The sequence below is a fragment of the Ammospiza nelsoni genome, chromosome 1 (assembly GCF_027579445.1).
Source record: "Ammospiza nelsoni isolate bAmmNel1 chromosome 1, bAmmNel1.pri, whole genome shotgun sequence".
Classification (NCBI taxonomy): Eukaryota; Metazoa; Chordata; class Aves; order Passeriformes; family Passerellidae; genus Ammospiza; species Ammospiza nelsoni.
In genome coordinates, this window is record NC_080633.1 from 43,094,552 (window position 1) to 43,107,160 (window position 12,609).

At 45.5% G+C, this 12,609-nt stretch overlaps 1 protein-coding gene across 2 annotated transcripts in view; it reads left to right on the forward strand.

Moving 5' to 3' along the window:
* The window catches only part of POMGNT2 (protein O-linked mannose N-acetylglucosaminyltransferase 2 (beta 1,4-)), a 31,620-nt gene extending 19,273 nt beyond the window's left edge, over positions 1-12,347 (forward strand). The window contains exons 1-2 of one of the 2 annotated variants that reach the window (XM_059489600.1): positions 1,953-2,095; positions 10,038-12,347. In XM_059489600.1, coding sequence (XP_059345583.1) covers positions 10,130-11,866 — 1,737 coding nt within the window. In that variant the 5' untranslated portion in view covers positions 1,953-2,095; positions 10,038-10,129 and the 3' untranslated portion in view covers positions 11,867-12,347. Of the gene's footprint in view, positions 1-1,952; positions 2,096-10,037 lie in introns of those variants that run through there. The other variant, XM_059489607.1, reaches the window with a different exon arrangement.
* Positions 12,348-12,609: the final 262 nt, after the last annotated feature.

Below are 12,609 nucleotides of genomic sequence, written 5' to 3' on the forward strand. Positions count from 1 at the left end.
TTGAAGGCTGCAACTTTATGAGGGGTATTAAATATTCATCAAATTCTTAGTTCTGAGCCAAGATCTCCTATTCAAACCTTACCAGCTTGTAGTAGGTGCTGACTGTGAAGAGCTTGGGACTGCCACTCTTAATGCCTTATGGTGCAATAGAAATGGACAGTTATTATTTCACAGTTGCTGGAATTATTTGATTATGGTTCCTCCCCCACCCCTTAATGATGGAGTTTAGTACTTTGTGATGTGGCAGATTGACAAACAGAACCCTCTTCAGAACTGGGGTTAAACTCTCTAACCCTATGCATTGTGATAAATTGTACCTAAGAAATCCATTAATATAATTCATTCCAGGGGTAGAGAAGAAGCTTATTCATAAATAGAGGACCACCAGTCTGTATATGTTGTCCTTTCTTCTCCAGTAAAATAAAAGCTTTTCTAAGAGAAACATACCAACATGGTGTGTCTGGGTTATCAGGGTTCCTACAGATAAAGTCACTAGCTGAGATCTGTGGGGTCAGTGGAAAGGCTCCCGTTAGCATCAGTGGGAGGTAGGTCAGGCTGTGGAGCTTTCTGAAGTGCAGAAAGCACAAAGTCAAGATGTGTTTTCTCAAGTGAAGTCAGCTCCAAATCTAACTCCACCCCTAGAGTTACAAAATTCAGAGGAAAAATATCAGACTTGTTCTGCACAAGGGAACATCTTTGTATTCAGAGGTGCAATGGGACAATGAGATGGTCTTAAAAAGAGAAGGGTGACTTTGGATTTCCTTAGTCCCAATAGGACAGGCTGAGGGCACTGGATGGGCTCGCTTCTCTGTGCTCTTTTCTGTTATTTATTTCCCCAGGCAGATGTGACTGAGCAGTGTCTCTCTGAGATCCTCTCAGGACAGGCAGAGGTTCATGCTGTAGTTTGAAGTGCACCTTGAGCATGTGGGAGGAGGTGTTAGAGAACTTTGCTTCTTTTTCATCCTTCTTATTTTACCTGTTAGGTCCTAAGGGAAAATCCTCATAGACAGATATTTAACAAGATGTGTCCTGCAAGTATGCTGTCAACAGGTTTGCAGAGCCTCCTGTGTTTGCTTGTGATCTGCCTGCAGGAGTGTCCCTGCAGGGCTGGGGTCTCACTCCTGTGTTTAATGGTGTGACTGCATGCCAGGAGCCTATGATCTGCATGTGGATCCCATTGTGGGATAAGAACTGGAAGTGTTCCCAGTCAGTTCTATCTGGTTTGCCATCTCCATGAAGCTGCTCAGCCCCCACAGGTTCAATGTGGTTTTTATAAGGCACTCACCTCCGTGAGCTTCTGTGCACTAGGAGATTCTCTTACAAGCTCCTGGATAATTTCTGTGCCTTTGTGCTTAAGAATCACTTGTTTCTACCATAAAAAATAACTTTAGTATGAAAATACTGTTCCCTGGCTCTCTGAAGGAGGGCAATCACAGCCCTGTTCAATTCTAAGCCATTTGCTGACCGTCACAGCTGGGAAATTGCTTTCCTGGTGCCGAGGGAATTACTAGAAAGCACGACAAAAGGCTTTCACGTCTTCAAGCAAGGGGCATTTTTTCCTTTCTCTCCTATTGTTTTCTTCTTTTGTGTGAAGTGTTCGGAGTGGCAGTGGCGTTAATGATGCTCAAAAGCAGCATTTCTAAAATGCGTGTGGTGTGTCCCCCCTCCCAGAGCAGCTCCCCGCCCGTCTCCCCAGACACGCTCAGCTCCGTGGAGCAGCACGCTGGTGTTTGTGTCAGTGTGGCCGCCCGTCGGGGATTTGCAGGAATACTGCAGCAAATCATCCTGCATGCAAGGCTGACCTCTGGGAGGCTAACAAATTGAGGTGAGCCAGCTGGAGCGATGGGACGCTGCCGGCACACCGAGCATGCTCAGACCTGCCGGAGAAAGGTACCTCGGGCTGCCGGTGGTGCGCGGGTTACGGTGCCGACAGCTCCTAGGTGGGATTTTTGCTTTTTCTTTGTGGTGGTGAGGAAAGAAGAGGACTGGAGAGTGCTCGTTCCCCTGCAAAGCATAGCTTTAAGGTGTCTTCTTTCTTCTTTCTCCTGTGAAAGAGAGGCACCGGATAGCATTTCCTGTTATTTAGCATCACCAGGTATGCGTGCATGTGCTGAAACACTGCTCTACCAGTGACAGTACTTCCAAGACTAAAAAGGCTGCAGATGCTCTGAATTCCTGTATTTCTTTGCTGGGTGTCATTGTAACTGTGCTGTGTTTGCTGTGCTGATCACATACGGCTCTGAATTCAGTTTTGTTGGCAGTCCTGTTGCAGTGTGCTGAGGAGGGGGGAGGTTGGCGTGTTTTCCATGGCATCTCCTCGCTCCCCCCTTCCATGCAAGTTCACACTGAATCCCTCCTCTGTGTGTGTGCACATGTGTGAAGGCAGTCAGTAGTTCATTTGTAATCCCACGTCTTTGTAGTCCCCCTTTGTTTGACTAGTGGTTTGCTTTATCATTTTAAACAAAAGTCTCATGGGGAAAACATCTGATATGGACTAAGTCCTGTAGGTTTGCAGAAATGTATTTCTTGCCTGACACGTGCTGCTATGGGATTACTTTTTTTTTTTACCTTCCCCTAAAACGTGCTAATGTGGAGCTTGTGGTAACCAAGGAGGGGTTGCCACTGTTCTTATTGGCTGTGTTGTGCCCCGAACAATTTTGGCTCCCGCTTAGGATTTGCAGCCTCCAGGAGCAGTCCTGGGCACCGTGCTGATGGAGAGCAGGGAGAGCTCAGACTCTGGGTGCTGCTAAGCACAGTCCCAGTACCCGAATAACACAGGTACTCTGCCTGCTGGAGAACACAGAAGGAAAGGACACATAAAATACAGAGAGTTACAAATGGCAGCTAAAGCCCAGAGGCACAGCTGGAGTGCCTGAAGATCGTCTTGTTCGGTGCTTTGGGATTTCACATCATATTCTTTCTCATTCAGTTTTGCAGCATTAGTAAATTTTCCCTTCAGCCACCCCCGCTCCGTCTTTGCTTTAGCAGACCACTGAAGTAAGATAAACCTGCTGCTCTCTTGACACTTTTTGTTCTGACACAGGTATCTTGTTTACAGACTAAAAGCAAGAGACCAGGCCAAAGGAGAGATTTTTTTACTCAAGTGACCTGGCTGTTAATGACAGTGTAACCAGATAGGTTTCAGTGGGATACTCGGGTCAACAGAGATCAACTGGAGTGAACTCTGCCTGTTAAGCTTTCACCTCTGTCTAGCCATGGTTATTCTGAGTAACTTGGGTTTTCATCTTTAGGCTTGGGGCTCTCAGAAGGTGAACAAGACTTGAGGGACTGAGAGAAATACCTTTTTTTTTTCCTTTTTCTTCACCTTTTGTATGGGGAAAGAATTTCATAGTCCATTATGGATGGAGAACTTGGAAATGCAGATCTTAAAAGCCCAAGAAGTATTTTTTTTAGATTAATACTTTTAGCTCAGCTTTGTGGCTTGCTTCTATGCATTGACTGCTTAGTGTTGGAATTTTTTTTAACCTGGTATTTTGTAGATCAAGACAGGAGTATCAACAAATATTAAATCAATGGCTGCTAATCATTGTGAAAGTCAGGTTGGATCTCTTCCTGTCCCAGCTCTCACAGACTTGGAATTTAAAGGGAAGAAAACTTAGGTTTTCTATCCATAAGTGCAGCTGGGAGGTGTCCTGTAGCCACTATTCCATAGTTCATATGGAAGGTACTTTTGCTGTAGGGACATTGCATAGAGCCTCAGTCTCCTTGGTTGTAGTCTTGTATGAAAGATATACAGTTTTGCTTTCTATTCTTCACTTATGCTGAACCATAAAAACTGAAGATGGACCTAATTTTGATCACGACTATCTGTAGATAAGGTTTTTAAAAGATATTGTTATATTTTGATTTTTTTCCCCTAAATAAAGCTCTATTTTTAAAATTCTTCTTGAGACTACATAGTCAAGATATTCTTGTTTTTCATGTCCCCTCTTTGTATCAGGCTTCAATAATGATATTTTTATCTTTAACTGCTGGGCTTACTCCCTCTACGAGAATCTGCTCTTTTCCTGTTTAAAAAGTCAGCACTTCTACAGTTGGCTGCTTTTTACAAAGAAAATGTTCCAGTATATCAATCATTCAGTGTACCATCCTTTCTCTAATGTGCTATGTACTGTGAAAGATATATGTATCTCATTAAATAAATAGAGTGAATAAGATGATAACAGCTTTTTGGGCTGTGGGGATTGACTTGCTTGTAGTTCTGTGGGAATCTGTGACAGAGATGAGAATAAAGGCAAATTCTTGGCTGCCAAATCCCAACTCCCCCTCTTTCCAATTGGGAAAGTTGCCTTCTAGCAACTTCTGCTCTGAGGATGAATGAAGTAGGTATTTAAAACTGCATGTGTTGCATACACTGAATCCTTAGCTAAGCCTCTTGCATCAGGGATGGGAGAAAGGACAGAAGACATTTTGTAGGGCGAGTGCAAAATGCCATGTTTGCATGCTTTTCTTTTCCTGTACTGGTCCTGGAAAGCCAGTCTAGCAAGAGATGGATCCAGGGGTCGGGAGTGCTGATGGGGAAAATGTCCCTGGGGAGGGAATATCTGCTCCTATCCCTCCCATGGTCTTCCCCCCTGACAAGAAGCCCATTTCCTGCAACTCTGCCCTGACTCCTTTGCTGTCCTGTGGCAAGAGCAGCAGCTTTGCTGTCCTGTGGCTCCACTTCCAGTTATGCTGCATTTCTGGGAACCATGGTGATGGTTCTGTTTGGACACCCTGCCACCACTGGCAGGCTGTGCACAGGAGCTGGGCCAAAGCCAAGTTGGCCTCCATGAGGAGGCATTTCCTCTGTGCACAGAAGGGTGATGCTCTCTGGAAATGTCTCTCCTTCATGCTTTTTGGTTTTCCATTTGATGAGGCTTTTTAGCCTGCTGTAGCTATGGGAAGCTGAACATTGGCCTGGAAAATGTTGGGCAGTTGGTAACAAAAGTTCATCAAGGCCTAAATAGACAAACCCAGCGCTTCTCATTTTGTTAACACCTGCAGGAATTGGTGACCCCTCCTTAGGTGTACTGGTCATCCTATTCACGCTTGTTCTCCCAATCAAGCTCTTGGTTTTTTCTCTTTGGGAGTCTTAGTAGTGTATGCTTGTCTTTTTTGTAGTTGGGATTTTTTTATATGGATTTTGTAGCTTTTCTCCCTATTTCTTACCTAGATTGCAGTTTTTAAAATGGAGAGCAGATTTGGAACACTGTCCATCATATTAATAGCTTTAGTGATTCATCCTACTGTAGCTTCACAATTAAAAAAAGAACAACAGAGCTCATCTCCTAAATGAATCCAAACAGTTCTTCATGCCAACTGCCTATTAGTGGAAATTCCTCTCTCATCCCACCCACTCTGATCTCCTAGGCATGTTCACAGGAGATGGAGAACAGTGTCTCCATCTATGCTTCCTGTGTCCTTACCACTTCCTGAGGATGTTTAATATATCAGAGAACCTGTAGCTAACAGGCAGAAGGTGCTGCTGTGTCCAAACTTGCATGAGACTGTTATGGATCTGCAAGACACTGGAGGGCTCTGCCAGAAGTGCCTGCTGAACAAACCAGATGAATATTCCTGAAGACTTTACCTGCTCACCAGCAGCCAGTGCTAGTTAGAGGAGAAGTAGCTGAGCTGTGAGAATGAAACTGTGATGCTTTTGCTAAGTGAATGGGGGTGGAGGAAGAAAATGGGGTAAGCTCTTCATGCCTGTGAACTCTTGGAAAAAGAGTAAAGATGATCTGACCAAAAATAGAGTGCCTCCCACAGGCTCTTAGCTGCTGGAGCAGCATCCATTGTGGCTGAGCTGCAGGCCTCAGGATATGCTCTTAATTCCACTGCACAGTCTGGAGCTGCCCCCCCACCAGTGCTTTTGTTGAACTCCCCTTGTCTGGCTCTAAGACTGCTGCCTCCTGCCCTGTGAGCATCACTGCCAGGGAAATCTGCCTCTTCTACCTCCCTGTCTCACTCCTGCTGCCCCCCTGCAGCCCACTCCTCTCAGAGTCCTCAGTGGCACGTCCCATGCCCTCCTGTGGGACACCGTTGCCCTGTGGCAGCCTGGCAGGGAGAAGCTCTGTGCAGCTTTTACATGCATGTCTCTTCTGCCTTGACTCTGCTCTGTCACTTGCTGTGTCTCCTGGTGCTGAAGGATGGTGCTTCAGCATTTCAAAGCAGAGAGTGAAAAAATGTCAGTCCAATCGATTTCTTTGGTAACTGGGGCATATTCCTCAGGTGGAGCAGAGCCCTGGTATCCCAGTGTCACTGGGAAGCAAGAGGGTGAATGAATGTGGTAGGGATGGGGAGGAGGGAGTCTGTGGGCAGCTTGGGGGGTGACTGGCCTAGGGACTGCCCTCTAAGTAGAAAGAAGCAGCACAGAGCACTCTGCTCTTAAGAAAAGTAGCAGTGTGTCTGGCCTGCCACTTCTGCAAGTGCCTTTCAGTTCTTAGGATGTTCTCTGATGACACCGTGGGAGTGGCAGCTCTAGACCCATTTAGTGAGGGAGATTTAGTAATGAAAGTTCATTTTATTGTGAAGCAGCTCTCTTCAGGTGGAAAACTAAATGCTTTCACCTTTTTCAGTGTTACCCTCTGCCTCCTGGGAAAGTTTCTTAGCCCAGGTCTATTGCTGCTGACAGCACTTTATGACTGATCTCAGCTTGGGGGTCTGAGGAACCAGGGGACATGAAGAGTGGTTGCTTGCCTTTACTCCCTCGGTGCAGCCTCTCTTGGGTATGTAAAAGCAAGCAGTGTTTGTTACTATTTATGCTCTATCGTTCCCTGAGGGACCAAAATTATAGTTCCTGAGGGTCTGTTTTCACTGAAGGTGTCAGATTGAAAAAAAAGTGCATGATAAAATGTGGGAAAACAGGCAAAGAATTAAGACAGTTCTCTGAGTACCTGTGAAATTCTCCTTTCATTTCTGCCTGCAACACCCCTTCGTGTCCACATCCCGTTGTTCTCTTCCATCAAAAGCAGCCTTCTCCAAAACAGCATGAACCAGGATTTAGGAACTGGCAATGAGGACCAGAAATGAAGATGGATTACTTTAGCACTGCTAACATTTAATATATATTCCTGACACCTGGTTAGCTAAAGCACATACACTCTCTTTAGCTAAGTGCAGGGGAGTGAAAGAGCTGCAAGAGGGAAGAGGTAGAAGAGAGCCTTGCAGGTGATTTTTTGCTAAAAATCTGAGTTGTTCATTCCTAGCCATTTAGCAGGTATGGCTGTGGCAGAGTCTGAAATGAAAACTGCTAACCTCTGAACATTGGTTGCATCCATTAGGCCACATCTCTGAAGTGCCTCTTATGCCCTTCCTTTGGGGCTGGAGGGGAGCGAACAAATCAGTGAGGGGTGAAACATTTGAACAGGCTGTTTTCAAGGAGACCTGTTTGGCTCAAGGGTTTGTAATGGTCAGCAGAGCTCCCCACCACCAAAATGCCCATAAAATGCAGGTGGCATCAGTGGTGTTTTTATGGACTGTGGGCTTCTCATGGCTCTGAAACATCAACACGTACACACTCACCTTGCCATAATGGAGTAATAAAGAAGCCATGTGGTTTTCCCTCCTCTGCCAAGTCGTTGCAACTTGCATTGACTCCCTTGAGCTTTGTATGTGCTTTGTTCTTCTGACCCACAGAAGTTAAATTTCATAATGCCTGCAGGCTGGCCTTCCTTTAAGGGTGTCCTTACAGGAGAGTGCTTGCTTGTTAAAGGTCTCCTCCATGAACTGATTATCAAACTGTGCTCACAAAATGAGAGGTTTGTACTGGAGAGGTTATGTACAGAATTGGGTGATACCATTAGATATTTTTCAAAGACAGTGAAGAAATAAAATAAAGCTTTGAAAGTTAGTACCAATAAAATAATTCAGGATCTGTCCGCATCAAAATTTTCTCTTCCTGAAAACTGATTTGATCGCATTAGCAGAACCTGAGTGATGTACTGCTGTCCCCAGTGGGTTTCTATTCCAGGCTGTCCATGGAATAGCCATGATTGAGAGTTGCACAGCCATGAGGAGCAGCAGTCACCCCTGATGGGGTGGACAGATTGAGATGTGATGTGACAGCCATCATTTTTCTGTGCAGGCTATCTGTGGCACCTGGGACGAGACCCAGATAAAATTGCTGTGGTGGAAACAAAGGCTAAGTGTTAGAAAAGAGTTTATCACAGTCCTTCATGCCTCTCTCAACAGAGGCTGGCTGAAGAGATGAGTACTAAGAATGAGATAGAGAAGCGTCTTTGGGGCATGGTTTATGGAGAATTGATCCTGCCCTGATAATCAGATGATCACTCTAGGTCCCTTTCCTTTTTTTCCATGGTTGAAATCAAAACAACACATCTTTAATTTGCTGCTTGCTTTTAGGGAGTTTCTGAATGAAGTGGGTTTTCAGACCACTTGCCAAAGGAGGTGGACTTCATTTCTCTTCCATTTGAGTAGCTGGAAATGGAAGTGAATTTGTTGCTCAGATCCCCAGAGATGACCTCTTGAGTTTGTGTGGCTTACAGCTAGCACTCGTTTCTTTGGCATTATTCAGACTCTCAGTACCTTCAGTTCTTCCTAAGATGGATCCCCCAGGCTGTTGGGATCTCATGAGATATAGGAATCCCTTCTGACTTCATTGAGTTCTATGATTCTCCATTCAATTCCAAGTTGCAGGATCAAGCTCTTTTCAAAGGGAGTCCTTTGGCAGTAGAGGAGGTGTTTGCTTTGGTCCCAAGTATGCCTGACTACCTTCCTCCACATTGCCATGTAAGAAGTCTCTCTTAGTTAAAATGCTAAAGGATGCTTGGGATATCAGAACATGTGCTTAAGACATTTCTTTTTTTCCCCCACAGCAATCTTGCACCAAAGGAAATTTAAAATTGCTACCTTTAAAAATGGCAGCTAGAAACAATCTAGTGAGGTAAATACTAATCAGAAATTTCCCTTCCTGAAGTTCCCCATGAGTCATGGATGCAATTATTTACAGCCTGACTAGCAGTGAATCTTGATGCATAATGAAAATTGAAGCCCATAAATTCTGTAGGTGAATCAATACCTCAATTGAAGTTCACAGTTGAAGTTATAATCAATACTCTGGTATAAGCCAGTAGTGTTTCTGCATAGAAGGAAAACAGTGGCAAGCTCTAACAGAAAAAGAATCAGGGAGGCTTTGGAGCAGCACAGAAAAGGTTCTCAGGTTGGAATGGGGAAATGCCAACAGTGAAACCCTTCAAATGCATTAGCTTATCATTTGTATAAGGGCTGACTGTGCTGTGCAAGCCAGACTCTCACTAAATGAAGGTCTGATTGCTTTAATGACACATCAGTTCCTCTCATAAAGAGCAGAGCTCTCCTCTCTTCCATGCCAATATTTCTTTTGGAAGACGATGGCAGTTCCTAGCCTTTGATCCTGGACTGCAGCCAGAGCAACACCCCAGTGACTTGGGATTCTCCCTCAGGGCAGTCCATAGACCTGCAAGTCCTTCCCCCAGCCCTATATAAAATGAAATTGAATGTGATGTTCACTAGTTCACATTGAACACTGGAGTGTAGCGAAATCTGTGCTGGCAATACCCCTTGAGCTATTGCTGCAGTGCAGGTGAGGGCACCCTGAGTGCTCTCAGCCACGCAGAGCGGGAGGAGGAGCTGGGGCTGAGTCCTCTGCAGGTGATTGCACTGCTCTATTTCCTCTCACTGTGGGAGTGGTCTGCAAAAGGCAGAGTGATCCAGAGTCACAGAGAACGTACTTTTCTTTCTAGTAGATCTTCATAGAGCTCATCCTTAAAGTCTTGTACATTTTCTTCTTCAAAAGCATAGAAATGAAAATGAGAGAGGAGCCTTCCTGTAGAGCAGCTCACAGTTCTGTTTGCGTTATATTTTTTTACAGTTTTGGGGAGAGCTTTGTCACTTTTTTCTTTTCCCTCATTCCCTGGAAGGGGAAAAATTACTGAAAGAAGCTTAAACTCTCTTGAATAGTCCATAAAATATTATTTATGGTGGAGCTGTAAACCTGATGTTTAAAGGTTCCTCTCTTGTTTTATTTTCCACAGGTCTTTGCCCTCACCATGTCCAAGAGTGTTAATGATGTGTTCCCTCTCCATTGCATTCCCCACCTGCCATCCTGCTAGGATCTGAGTACAGAATGAACATAGCAGCTGTGTTCAATGCCCTGCTCGTGTGCATCCTCGCTGCCGTGCTGTGGAAGTACATCAAACTGTGCGATCATGCCGCCATGGTGGAGGAGGAGCTGCTCCTCATGCGCCAGTCTCAGGAGCTCTCTGAGGCTCAGGTTGACTACCATGCAGCTCTGCAGGCCCTGGTGGAGAACGGTACCAGGATGGTATGCACTGGCAGGATGCACACCGACCGCATCTGCCGCTTCGAGTCCCTCTGCTACTCCACCGAGGCTGAGGAGTTCGTCTACTTCCACAGCAACTCCTCCGTCATGCTGCCCAACCTGGGCTCCCGGAGGTTCCAGCCGGCTCTGCTCGACCTCTCCTCTGTGGAAGATCACAACACCCAGTACTTCAACTTTGTGGAGCTGCCAGCTGCTGCGCTGAAGTTTATGCCAAAGCCGGTCTTCGTGCCTGACGTGGCGCTGATTGCCAACAGGTTCAACCCGGACAACCTGATGCACGTCTTTCATGACGACCTCCTCCCCATCTATTACACCATGCAGCAGTTCTCCGACTTAGATCTGGAGGCACGACTCTTCTTCATGGAAGGGTGGAGTGAAGGTGTTCACTTTGACCTCTACAAGTTACTGAGTAACAAGCAGCCGCTCCTCAAAGAGGAGCTTAAAACTCTGGGCAGGCTCCTCTGCTTTACCAAATCCTACGTGGGACTATCCAAAATCACCACCTGGTACCAGTACGGATTTGTCCAGCCACAAGGGCCAAAGGCTAACATCTTGGTTTCTGGTAACGAGATCAGGCAGTTCACCAAATTCATGATGCAAAAACTGAACATCAGCTTGGAGGAAAGCTCCAGTGAGGAGTACATCGTAGTGTTCAGTCGGACAATCAACAGACTTATCCTAAATGAGGCAGAACTAATCCTGGCTCTTGCTCAGGAGTTTCAGATGAAAACCATTTCCGTCTCTCTGGAGGAGCATTCGTTTTCTGACATCGTGCGGTTGATCAGCAATGCGTCCATGCTGGTCAGCATGCACGGGGCCCAATTAGTCATGTCGCTCTTCCTGCCAAGAGGGGCCACCGTGGTGGAGCTCTTCCCATATGCCATCAATCCCGAGCACTACACCCCCTACAAAACCCTGGCAACCCTTCCTGGCATGGACCTGCACTACATTGCCTGGCAGAACACCGCCAAGGAGGACACGGTGACCTACCCGGACAGGCCCTGGGATCAGGGCGGGATCGCTCACCTGGACAAGGCTGAGCAGGAACGCATCATTAAGAGCACGGAGGTGCCGCGGCACCTCTGCTGCCGCAACCCCGAGTGGCTGTTCCGTGCCTACCAGGACACCAAGGTCAACATCCCGTCCCTCATACACGTCATTAGGCAGACTGTGAAGTCCAAGCCCGGACCCAGGAAGCAGAAGTGGTCTGGTAGCCTCTACCCTGGCAAAGTGAGGGATGCCAAGTGCCAGGCCTCTGTGCAGGGCACGAGTGAAGCTAAACTTGCTGTGTCCTGGCAGATCCCCTGGAATCTGAGGTATCTCAAGGTCAGAGAAGTAAAATATGAAGTGTGGATACAAGAGCAAGGGGAAAACACTTACATGCCTTATATATTGTCCCATCAGAATCACACCTTCTCAGAAAACATTAAGCCCTTCACGATATACCTGGTGTGGATACGCTGCATCTTCAACAAAAACCTTCTGGGACCTTTTGCAGATGTGCTCTTGTGTAGTACATAACCCACTGCACTACCTGTACAGCTCTAACCTGCTCTCCACTCCATCTGTGGTTTAAAACTTCTCATCTTGTAGTTTGTAGAGGGCTGAAGAGGACTGACTGTACCAGTGCCTAAGTGTCCATTTTATTGCACTCCACATGTATTCTTACAATGGTATTTATTTTCAGTGAGTGTTTGGGAAAAAAAAAAAAAGATAAACCTCTGTGTTCTTCAGAGTAACTTCCAGCAGTTAAATTACATGCTGAATACATGTAATTGAAAACAGAGTGGAAGTGAATTGTGTGTACCTTGGTCGTGATTTAAATTTGTTCCTATTGTGTGGTGACTATTTAAGCACAGCGTTAAAGCGCAGTTAATTCCATGGCTAAGTGGGCAATTCTCATCTGCTTTTTCACTGTGAGTTTTATTTTTCTGTAACTATTGACTGTAACTTTGAGTTCAAGATTTTGTACGAGAGCCTTCATTAAACTGCTGTAAACCTCCTCAATGCTTTTTTGCCTTTTATTATTTGTCAAAAGCATTACTGTGATAGATTTGTCCATTGCTGTGATAAAATGTGTATCTGTAGCTTCCTCTGTTTATATTTGATTGAAGAGAATGACTACAGACTAAAGCTTCGTGCTTAAAATCAGATTTTAATGCACCCCTATTGCAAAAGGTTGTAGTAACAGGTAAGAGGTAGAAGGGATGGAGTAGATGAAATAATTTAATGTGTTTTAGGAGCTTTCATTTTGTAAGTTACAT